At 43.4% G+C, this 12,036-nt stretch overlaps 1 protein-coding gene and 1 pseudogene across 21 annotated transcripts in view; one reads left to right on the top strand and one right to left on the bottom strand.

Moving 5' to 3' along the window:
• Positions 1 to 12,036, top strand: part of PPCDC (phosphopantothenoylcysteine decarboxylase) — a 68,345-nt gene that overhangs the window by 12,110 nt on the left and 44,199 nt on the right. For 2 of the 20 annotated variants that reach the window (XM_084906480.1, XM_084906467.1), the window contains exon 2: positions 8,801 to 9,021. The exons of 16 other annotated variants lie outside the window; for them this stretch is intronic. In XM_084906480.1, the coding sequence (XP_084762606.1) occupies positions 9,001 to 9,021 (21 nt within the window). In that variant the 5' untranslated portion in view covers positions 8,801 to 9,000. Of the gene's footprint in view, positions 1 to 6,723; positions 7,584 to 8,800; positions 9,022 to 12,036 lie in introns of those variants that run through there. 2 more of the 20 variants (XM_084906481.1, XM_084906478.1) reach the window with 2 other exon arrangements.
• On the bottom strand, positions 9,255 to 11,509 carry LOC311633354 (60 kDa heat shock protein, mitochondrial-like; annotated as a pseudogene). The gene has a single exon. The product of its transcript is annotated as a 60 kDa heat shock protein, mitochondrial-like (transcript).

Below are 12,036 nucleotides of genomic sequence, written 5' to 3'. Positions count from 1 at the left end.
GGTGGGTCTTCAAGGAGAGAATCTTGATTAAGATATGGAACCATCAACTGCCTCTGACACTGCTTGTGTTGTTGGAGACTAGTTTTGTGGAGTGGTGTTAAGACTCTGGGGCTCAGGTAGTGCTTTTCCTCGATTGTTATCTGCATAGCTCCTGATGCAGGATGGAACAGGTGGGTGTACCGGTGTGTCCAGCAGGGAGCAGTGCTCATCAGCAGATGACTATGTTGAGATTCCAGGGCTGAGAAATCTTTCACTTTAACTTTCCATGAACTTCTTTACCCAGAAAATTAGCCCCTCACCTCACCCCTTTCAGGCCAGGAGAAGCAGTAAAGCAGGCAGCCATAGATGCCAGCTAGGCCAGATGGGGAAAGAGAGAAGAGTCTCAGGGCTATTCTGAGTCTGGACACTGGTACTGCTGGATACTGGTACCCCTTATGTGCCCTAAACTGTTGGTAGAAGCTGGCCAGCAGAGCCCTGAGGGTGGGAGGCTAGAAGGGGTTACAGTAGGAGCAGCCTCTGCCACTGCCCCCCTAGGGAGGAAGACATGTGGTTCCCCTTTCTCATAGCCCCAGAGCAAGTACATTTCCAGACTGGCTGGTGGCAGGAAGTCCTATCCCAGGAAACAGATGGGCAGTTTCAGAGCTAAGGGAAATGGGAACTCCACACATCCTGCCATTCCACACAGCCAGCATTTATAGGGGTATGAAGAAAGGGTTGCCTGGAGCCCGAAGGTTCTCCAGCCCACTCCAGGCTTTTTAGCTTAGTCTGCTGAGGGACAGGCTATATCTGGAACAGGACTCAGTTTTTCTTCTCTGGCTGGAGTTGAAGCCAAAAGACAGGTAGCCAGAAAGGCATTGACCTGGGAAGAAGGATGACCTGGCTCAGCCTCTTGGAGCCTGCTTTTTTTTTTGGTTTAAAATTAGGATGACCACTCTCACCCATCCCTTTGTGCTCTTGTCAAGGCTGAGAAAGCGGGGCACAGATGAAACAGCTTGTCATCTGTGCCAAAAGCTAGACACAGCTCTTGGCACATGAAAGCATTTAACAGTGTTTGTTTCCTGTCCTTCACTCTCTTTCCCCTTAAACTGTTATGCTCTTTGGGTCAGCCAGTGGGAAGAGTCATGGGAACCACAATCCATCTGTTCAAGCAGAGGGTCCACATTCATGTCACCTTTGGCTCTCTCATCCTGCAGGTAGACAGGTCCTTAAAGAGCCTGGGTTTGCTTGGTGGGGCCCTTGTGAGGTGTTGGTAACTAAGGGAGATTCCTGGCTTGCCTGTGTTGGCCCTGAGGTAGCACTTCTCCACATTCTCTGATGGCACTGATCTCCTCATTTCTGCACACACACACACACACACACACACACCCCAGAGCAATCTTTGTCCCTTGAAGCAGTCCTTCTCTGCTCTTTATCTAAGTCATGGGTTTACCTGCCAAGGTGCCGTTAGGTATACCTAGATTCTGACTAGCAAACAGGAAGCTGGTGTGGCTGCAGAGAGTTGAGTGATTCCGCACATGTGCTCATAACTACTCCTGATTCACCTGTGTCCAGTCATCCCAGCAGAGCCACTGATCTAGAGCCAGACAGGGAAATTGTAAGGGTATAAGGGAGAGGAGTGGATTTGGCCTCAAGACTCACATACCAACTATCAGGGAAGAGTGACCACCAACAAAGTAGCCTTAGAGTCTTTATGTGAGGTGGGGGGTTGGATAGCAGGGGCCAGCCTTACCTCAAGAGAGGTAGCTGAACCCGGCCGGCATGGCTCAGTGATTGAGTGTCGACCTATGAGGGTTCAATTCCTGGTCAGGCCATATTCTCGGGTTTCAGGCTTGATCTCTCAGGAAGCAGCTGATCGATGATTCTCTCACATCATTGATGTTTCTGTATCTCTCTCCCTCTCCCTTCCTCTCTGAAATCAATAAAAATATATGTTAAAAAAACATAAATAGAGGCAACTGAGCATAGAGGATTTCTCATTCTGGGACCATGGGCAAGTTAGTTCTCTGTTGCCTCAACTTTCCTTTTCTTTTTCTTTTCTTTTCTTTTCTTTTCTTTTCTTTTCTTTTCTTTTCTTTTCTTTTCTTTTCTTTTCTTTTCTTTTCTTTTCATGCCTTTTCGTGTCTTTTCGTGTCTTTCTGTTTCTTCCCTTTCTCCCTTTCTTCCCTCCCTCCCTCCCTCCCTCTCCCTTCCTCGCATACTAGAGGGCATAATTCCCCTTCCTTCCTTCCTTCCTTCCTTCCTTCCTTCCTTCCTTCCTTCCTTCCTTCCTTCCTTCCTTCCTTCCTTCCTTCCTTCCTTCCTTCCTTCCTTCCTTCCTTCCTTTTGTTAATTCTCACCTGAGGATATTCTTTCCAGAGAGAGAATGGAAGGGAGACAGGGAGGGGTGGGAGCGGGGACGGGGGGGGGGGGGGGGGGGGGGGAGAGGTGAGAGACACACATTGATTGATTATCTCCCACATGCACTCTGACTGGGTTGTGGAGTGAACTTGCAACCCAGATACAAGCCCTTGGCCAGGAATTGAACTCCCGACCTTTTGGTGTACAGGCCGATGCTTTAACCACTCAGCAACACTAGCTAGGGCTAGCCTCAGATTTTTTTTTTTTAAATATATTTTATTGATTTTTTTACAGAGAAGAAGGGAGAGGGATAGAGAGTTAGAAACATTGATGAGAGAGAAATCAGCTGCCTCCTGTACACCCCTCACTGGGGATGTGCCCGCAGCCAAGGTACATGCCCTTGACTGGAATTGAACCTGGGACCCTTCAGTCCGCAGGTCAACGCTCTATCCACTGAGCCAAACAGGTTTTGGCTAGCCTCAGATTTCTTATTGGTGCACTGAAGAGAAGCTACTCAAATGACCTATCTTCAAGAACTCTCTGGCAGTAATGATAGAAGATTCTAGATGTGAGAGCACAAAGGACTATGGCCCAAAGGCAGCTTGAGAGAAGGTACTGGAGGGAAGGAGCTTCAGGATTTTTTGCAGTTCATAATTATCATGTATTGGGGTGGCAGTTAGTGTGAGCTATCAGTCAGTTTCTGCCCTTTGGTTGGCTTTTTTCTCACTTGGGAGGAGAAAACAGATACCTCTAGCTTTGCTAGGGCAGGCATCAGCAGGATTGAGAGCCAGAGGGGATTTCTTTTTAAAGAAATATTTTAATATTTAATATTATTAAATATTATTAAAATATTTTAATATTATTATTAAAATACATTTTTTATTGATTTCAGAGAGGAGGGGAGAAGAAAAAGAGAGATAGAACTATCAATGATGAGAGAATATTGATCGGCTGCCTCTTGCATGCCCTCTACTAGGGATAGACTCTGAAACCAGAGCATGTGACCTCCTGGTTCATTGGTCCATGCTCAGCCACTGCGCCATGCCGGCCAGGCTGGAAGGAGATTTCTAAAGGTAGAGAAAATCTCCCACTCAGGGAGCTGTCAGGCTTTGAGCTTAGAGAATATTTCTAGAATGCCCATCAGGACATTCAGAGTCATCAAGGGGAAGGAAAGAGGGCTCTGCTCATGTAGTATGAAATAAATTCTGCTTTTCTGGAGGACTATTTGGCAATATGTAGAGAAATCACAAATGTTGACAGCCCTTGATTCACCTATAGGACTGAACCCTGTGGGGTATATTTATAAACATCCATATGTATAAGGAAATTGATTATAGTATTTTTTACAATTTCAAAATAACAATAAAACTGGAAACAAATTGTCCAACAATAGAGAGGTGTGGTGCAATTATGGTCCAGCCTCTCAATGGGCTCTGTGGTGATGGTTTAGATTCTAAACATTCTAAACCATTGGAAACCAGTGATTCCTAAAGTGGTCTATATCGACCCCCAGGGGTCTATGACAACCTGCAAGGGGTCTACGTCAGCGAAAAAAAAATTTGGGGGTCCATGAAATGAAAATGGGGGTCCACGATAGTGGATCTCAACATACACTGATAGTACCTATTTACTTACATCATATTATCTTATAATATAAAAACATATAAATTATTTATAAAAGTACCTATGAAGTAAAAAATTTATTATATATGTTTATAAAATTGTGTAAGTTGTAGGATAAAAACCTGCACATAATGATATACCAGTATCATCTTGTTACAAGCATACGCGCAGTAAACATTCTTGCCAATTTTTGTCTCAAAGCTTCGCGAACTTGCACCGACTTGTTCAATTCGTCACTCTATAAATATGAATGTGAAAAAAATACGTTCATTCATTTCCTGAATCTTGAATAGGAAAGTGCTGAGAAAATATTTAAAAAAATATAAACTGGTAGTTTATCATACAAATTATAGTGAATGTTATTTTGTTTGAGAATGCCGGAGAAAAGTAGGTACATTATTTTTTATTAAATTTTAACACTAAACTTCACTACAGTTAGAAATTTACAAAAAAATCAATATCAGGTAAGTAGGGGGTCTACCCAAAACCGAAAAACATGGCAAGGGGTCTACGGCACAAACAAGTTTGGGAACCTCTGGTTTAGAAGAATGAATGAATGAATCTCTGTGTGCTGACGTGGGACAATCCTTAAGATACACATGAATGAGCAAGGTACAGGACTTAGCAAACAGTGGTCCCAGGACAAATCCTGTTTTGTGACCTGTTTTTTTTTTGTTTGTTTGTTTTTTTCCTTTACATTAAAAAAAAAAATTGATTTCAGAGAGGAAGGGAGAGGGAAAGACAGAAACATCAATAATGAAAGAGAATCATTGATCGCTATCTCTTGTACCTACTAGGGATTGAGCCCACACCCCAGGCATGTGCCCTGAGTGGGAATTGAACCGTGATCTCCTGGTTCATGGGTCATTTTTGTATGGCCTGTGAGCTAATAATGGTTTTCACATATTTAAATGGTTAGAAAAATCAAAAGGAGACTATTTTGTGTTACACAAAAGTATAGGAAATTCATATTCACGGGTCCATCATGTTTTTTAGAAACAGCCGCATGTACTCATTTGTGTTTTGCCAATGGCTGCAATCTTGCTGCTACAGAGTTGAGTAGTTGTGACAAAGTTTAAAGTAGTATCTGGCCTAGCCTGGCCAGTGTTGCTCAGTGGTTGAGCATCTATCCTCTGTGCATATTTATTTTATTTTTAAAGTCAGTTGGGGATTACAGTTTGGATATTATGGAACATTTTTTGTAACTTTATGCCTTTTTTTTTTTTTATGTTCCCAAGCAGGAAAAACAAGGCCTGGTTTGAGGTATATCTTTCCAGGCAAGGGTACCTGCCTGTCCTGTCCTAGTCCCTTCATCTTTAGTGCTCCAAGTTGTTTGGACCTCTGCTGGCTAGGCTGGCCCCTTCCTCGCTGGCCTGCTCCCCTAGGAAGTGAACTCTGCAGACTGCTGGTAAAAAGCAGTCAGCCCTGTCTGCGGAGTCCTGACCGCAGCAGCCTTCCTTGATACTCAGAACAATATCCCCATGGAGAGCCTGTGCAGTCTGTCTCTCTGGTTTCATATTTGAGAGTTTTCTCTTGCTGGGGAAGGGCACAGAGGGATTGGCAGCTGGTCCTGCTTGAGTGACTAAAAGGGCTGGTGCAACCAGAACACCAGCTCTCCCAGGAGGCCCCTTTGGAGGCAGAGCCTGGTAGGAAATGGCAAGGGTAACAAGAGGGCTGGGATGGCACAGTGGGCTGGTTTGGCTACTGGAGGCCATGTGGTCCAAATGGCTCTTGGCTCAGAAAGGAAAACTGGGTTTAGAGGAGAAGGGGGATTTGCTTGAGATCCTCCAGCTAGTAGGTTAGCAGAACTGGTGGTCCAAAGGCAGCTTGAGAGAAGGTACTGGAGGGAAGGAGCAGCTCAGATCTGCTCCTTCAGCAGGAGTGAACATGAGCAGCTCAGATCTGGAGCTGGGACATCCTTTGCTCAAGCTAACCCCATTTGTGAGGATGAGAATCTCCAGGAACTGTGGACTCCTGCCTGGTCTGCCTTGCTTTATAGTCAGGGATTATATATACCCACCTACCTATTAAATTGAGCCCTTACTGAGGACAGAGCTTGTATCTTACTAGCTCTGACTCCTGTGTACATAGTAGGCTTGGTAAATGTTTGCCAGTTGAGACATGGAGTGATTGGAACACCCAATGAGTCAACTAGAAACATTTTGAGAATTTGTTAACAATGCTACCTCCTCCACAGCTTCCCACACTGTGTATTGTCTATCCTGGACACCAAAACTCCTTTTTCCTGGAGTATAACTCCACCCTCATGCTTAGGTTTATGTCAGCTTCTTGGCTGGCCCCAAGGCCCTGGGCACTATCAATACTGGTCAGCCTTTGCTATGTGTGCCAACCCAGAGGTCTGATGCACCAAAGTTCAGGGCTCCTTGCCTTGTGGCAGGTTATGCCATGGCTGGTGCTTCCACTTTAGAATCCTCATCAGTCTTTGGAGCTATTATCACATACCATACAAGAAACACTTAGTCTTTTCCAGCCACTCAGCTGGGTGGCTCTTCTTCGCTTGTGTATACCAGAGCAGTGCTATCTAATATGGCAGCTATTGGCCATATTCAAATTTAAATTTAAATTATTAAAATTAAATGAACCACAAATTCAGTTTTGTAGTAACACCAGCCATACCTCAGATGTTCAATAGCCAAATGTGGCTGTGGCTGCCCTGGGCAACACTGATGTGACACATTTCCATCATTGCATGGAGGAGGCGGTTTTGCCTTCCAGGGGACAGTGGACAATGTCTGGAGACATTTCTGGTTGTCACAACTTGGAGAGGGCATGCTACTAGCTCATGGTTATAGTGGGTAGAGGCCAGAGATAATACTGGAAGTAGAAATTCAAGCCATGGAGTTTGTCCCGTCCTGTGGCTTTGGAAGTACTTCTCCACAGGTCTCTCAATCTGCTCCAGAAGTAATGTGGGTCAGACAATGGGCCTAAAGTAGAAAAGAAGGTATCACCCCAAATCTGTTTTCATTTCTGATTGCTGATGTCTCTTCAGCAGAGAAAAGGAAACCAGACTTGCCAACTGGTTTTAGAAGGAAATCACTATGAATACTGGGCAAAATACACACAGGAAGCTCATATAAGGGTGTGGCCAGGCATTGGTCGCATCACACAAAGTTCAGGTTAAAAACATTAGGTATAAAAACTGTTCGCAGTGATCTTGCCAGGAGACTGCACAGAATTGCCTTTTAAGAGTTCTGTAGTGTGTGGAGATTGTTTTAATCTAGCCCTGCTTCTACCAGGACCTAGAAGTATGTTAGAGAAAGCCAAGGAGGGTTCCTGCCCTCAGGAGTTGTTTTTGCCCTGCCAGGACTCCTTGGCATTTGCTAGGAGTCAGGTTGAATGAGTCAATAGTCTGAGTAATTTAATATCTAGAAGGTAACACAACTTGCTCTTTATTTTCTTCAAATGTGTGCAAACTTGGGGCCCAGCCTTTGGCTCCCAGATCTTTTGACAGAGAGAATGAAAATGAAAGAACAAAGTCCAAGGGCTGATGAATCAGATCAAGTGACATCTCTCTGAAACCAGAAAAACTGGCCTGGGCCTGCTGGATAGCACTGGGGTCAGGGTCACTTCCAAGGAGAGGTGGCTACTTCAGAAGGGTCAAGGTAGGACCCATCACATACTTTCCACATTACTCTTTAAGTAAAGATAGTGACCCCAGGAAACTCCCTAACAACTGTGTGCCCTGGGAAGGTAATCAGAGAGGGATCAACTGAGAGACTGGGGGAGGAGCTTAGAGGGAAGATCTCAAGAAGGGTTAAGTAGGGTGGGAGCCCTATCTGGATCCCTGGTTAGAACCCTCCAGGGGCCAAGGACAGGCTGAATGAAGGCCCTGAGGCCCTGAAGGTGATGTAGAAGGAAAGAAAGTGTAGAGCTGAGAGAGGAGGGAGCCCCTAAACATAGCCATTACCAAACAGAACGCTACTGAGGGCTGGGCCCACGCACAGTCTTCACTTGAAGACCTGGCAGGCAGTTGGGGAGTTGGGGAGAGTAGGGAAACTAGATGTTCAGGATGAAGCTTTCAAAATTTTAGGATAAAAGAGGATAAACTGGGACATTCTTAAGTGGCAAATTATTCAAGATGGTTGGAAAGCTCTTAGAAATGAGAAAGTGGTACCAATGAGGAAAAGAAGGCAGTGACTAGAAACTGACATAAGTATCTGGAAAGCCCATATTGACAGAGATTGGAAAACAGATGGGTGCTCACTTCAGCAGCACATACCATATTTGTGTGTGTGTGTGTATAAGGTGCTTTTCCTAAAGTCATTACTGAAAATCGAGGGGCATCTTATACATGGAAGTCAGCCAAAGAGGTTGCCACAGGGGTTCGTGGCTGCCCATAGCTTGTCAAACAGGCTTCCTCCGAGCATGAGCCTTATTGTTATTGACATCAGCTGATTCCATAATTGGAGCTGGAGTGTACAGATGCAACAGGGATCTGAGCATTCTGAGCCGATAAAGATGTCAAAAAATAAAAAGATAAATACTGATAAGCGATTGTCTTACTCTGCAAAATTCAAACTGAATGTAATCAGCTATGCAAAAGAGCATGGAAATAGAGTTGCAGAGAGGCAATTTGGACCTCCTCCCACTGAGTGTATGATCAGACATTGGAGAAACAGGAAGAACAACTCCTTAAGATGCAAAAAAGGAAGAAGGCCTTAAGAGGAAAACCAGCAAAATGGGCAAACTTAGAGCAGAGGCTTAAAACTTGGATTATGGAGCAGTGCCAAAGTAGCTTACTGAGTATATGTGTCAACCAAGCTTATTCAATGTCAGGCAAGAGTGTTTGCAAGTGAAATGAACATTGTTGATTTTACAGGAAAGATAAAATGTTGCTTCAATTTCATGAGGAGAGAAAGGTTGGCCTTGAGAACACGAACAAAGCTCAGAAAATGCCACCAGTTTATGAGTAATGACTCAGAAGACAGCAGTGATACAATAGAAGTTGAAGAACTTGATATATCTGGAACTAATAATGAAGAAGAGAGCAGTGTTGCAACAGAGGCTGAATAAAGCAATATGCTGCATAATATAGTACTGGTATGTAAACATTACCTGCAGTAATTACTAAATAAAAATATGTTCTGCATAATATCATAGTACTGGTATGTAAATATTACCTGCAGTAATTACTAAATAAAAATGTGTTCTGCATAATATCATAGTACTGGTATGTAAACATTACCTGCAGAAATTACTAAATAAAAATATGTTTAAAATATTGATTTTAAATTTTGGATTGGAAAAGTGAGGGGCATCTTATAGATGGCATCTTTTTTTTTTTAACTTTAAACAAATTTTTATTACACAAAGGTCACATAATTGGATATTTCTCTACTTTGTACACAATTATTCTTACTCTCCACAGAAAGGCTGCTTCTTCACTTCTCATCAGGTAATGGCAAGCACTGAAATCCTGATTGTAACAGAATAGTAGTAAACATGCCTCAGTGATTTACACTGAAAGCAGTACATTTGTACATGGCTCTTGCACTTATCAGGAATGTACAAATGTATTTTTATTCAAAAATACAAAATAAATTATCTGTAGGCATGGACAATGACAGCAGTAAACCATTGTGTGTTGTCAACTGAAACCAGTAACTGATGGTTAGTGATTTTCTTGAACATCAGCCAGCCTTTTCTTCAGTCATTTCCTTCAACTGACTTCTCTGAAGTTATAGGTGAGGAGATGCCCTGAGCTTCCTCTCAGTTCTCAGTAAGACGGTAAGGCACTATTCCAGGGCTAGAACATGCCGCCTCCCATCCCTCCTCCCATTCCACCCATCCCACCCATCCCAGGGTCCTTCTCCTCTTTGGGAATTTCTGTGACCACAACTTCTGCTGTTGTTAACAGAGAGGCCATGCCAGCAGCATCCAGTAAAGCAGTTCTTACAACCTTATTTGGATCAATGATTCCTTTTTCCACTATATTCACAAATTCTCCAAGCCTGGCATCATAACCAAGTTCTGAGGAACTTTGCAAAATTTTCTCAACTATCAACAATCCCTCAACACCTGCATTCTTAGCAATGGTCATTGCAGGAATTTTTAGTGCTTAATAGTTTCTATACCAATTTTTTTATCTTCATTAGTTGGAGTTATTGAGTCCAAGGCTGGAATGCACCAAAGCAGGGCACAGCCCCCTCCCAGGACAATGCCTTCCTCCACAGCAGCCCGGGTGATTTGAGGGCATCTGTGACTCTGTCTTTCTTCTCATTCAATTCAACATCACTTGTCCCACCAACCTTCAACACAGCTACCCCATCTGAGAGTTTGGCCAGGCGTTCATTCAGTTTTTCCTTTTCATATTCACTAGTTGTGCTATCTAACTGCTCGATGATTGCTTGAATACGTTTTTCAATCTGAGCCTTGTCACCTTTTCCTTTCAAGAGCATGGCATCATCTTTGGTCACAGTGACCTCTCCAACTTTTCCTAGGTCATGAGGCTGAACATCTTCTAGGTTGAGTGTCAATCCTTCTTCTCCAAACACGGCACCACCAGTAGCAATAGCCATGTCTTTAAGCTGGTTCTTCCTATTGTCCTCAAAACCTGGAGCTTTGACTGCTACAACCTGAAGACCAACTTTTAGCCTATTCAAAACGAGTGTACTGAGAGCTTCTCCATCAACATCTTCAGCAATTATGACCAGGGACTTGCGGTGAGCATTGGCAATTTCAAGAGCAGGTACCATGGACTGAACACTAGAAATTTTCTTTTCACTCAAGAGAACGTATGCATCTTGGAATTCACATTTCTGACCTTTTGCTGTATTAATAAAGTATGGAGAAATATAACCTCGATCAAACTTCATGCCTTCAATAATTTATAATTCATCATTCAGTGTTTTTCCATCCTTTACAGTGATGACTCCTTTCCTTCCAACCTTTTTCATTGCGTCAGAAATTATGTTGCCAATTTCTTGGTCTCCATTTGCAGAAATTGTAGCAACCTGAGTTATTTCTTCAGGGGTTGTCACAGGTTTAGACTGCTTCTTAAGTTCAGAAATTACAGCATCAACTGCTAACATCACACCTCTCCTGATTTCCACCGGGTTAGCATCTTTACTAATCTTCTCAAAGTCTTCCTTGCCGATGGAGTGTGCCAGCACAGTAGCAGTGGTGGTGCCATCCCCAGCCTCTTCGTTTGTATTATTGGCAACACCTTGAACAAGTCTGGCGCCAATGTTTTTATATTTTTCTTTTAAGTCAATGGACTTTGCAACGGTTACACCATCTTTTGTTACTTTGGGACTTCCCCAGCCAGCTCTGTTCAATAATCACTGTTCTTCCCTTTGGCCCCATAGTAACGGCGACGGCGTCGGCTAAAAGGTCTACACCTTGCAGCATTAAGGCTCGAGCCTCTGCACCAAATTTTACATCTTCAGCATAAGCCCGAGTGAGGTGAGGAGCCAGTGCCCTGGACACGGGCCTCATCTGGCGAAGGACTGTGTGTAATCAAAGCATTTTCTGCAGGGCAGTGGCAGGGCGTGCGGGAGGTGAGGCGGGCCTTCGGCGGCGAGTGAGTCTAGATCAGTGTTTCCCAACCTTCTCTCATGATGAGAATCACCTGGTGGAGTTGTTAAAACACAGATTCCTGAATCCCAACTAAGAAGTGCTAAACTAGAATTTTTGAGAACATATAGGTAAAATTTCATACCTAACTTAGTGCTCTGTATATAAAATCTGTCTTAGAGCACTAGTTAAGTATACAATTTTCCTATATGTTCTCAAAAATTCTAGTTTAGCACTTCTTAGTTGGGATTCAGGAATCTGTGTTTTAACAACTCCACCAGGTGATTCTCATCATGAGAGAAGGTTGGGAAACTGGTCTAGATGGCATCTAATACATGGAAAAATACGGTATACTAAAATTGGAACAATAGATTGATTACCATGGCCCTGCGCAAGGATGACATGCAAATCCGTGAGGCATTCCATATTTTTTAATGTTCATAGCATTATTTATAATAGCTAAGATCTGAAAATAGCCCAGGTACCTATCAGTAGGTGAATGGATAAAAACAAACTGTGGTTCATATACACAGTGGAATA

Source organism: Pipistrellus hanaki (genome assembly GCF_964339955.1).
Source record: "Pipistrellus hanaki genome assembly, chromosome: 1".
Taxonomy (NCBI): domain Eukaryota; kingdom Metazoa; phylum Chordata; class Mammalia; order Chiroptera; family Vespertilionidae; genus Pipistrellus; species Pipistrellus hanaki.
This window is presented reverse-complemented; position numbering and strand designations above follow the sequence as displayed.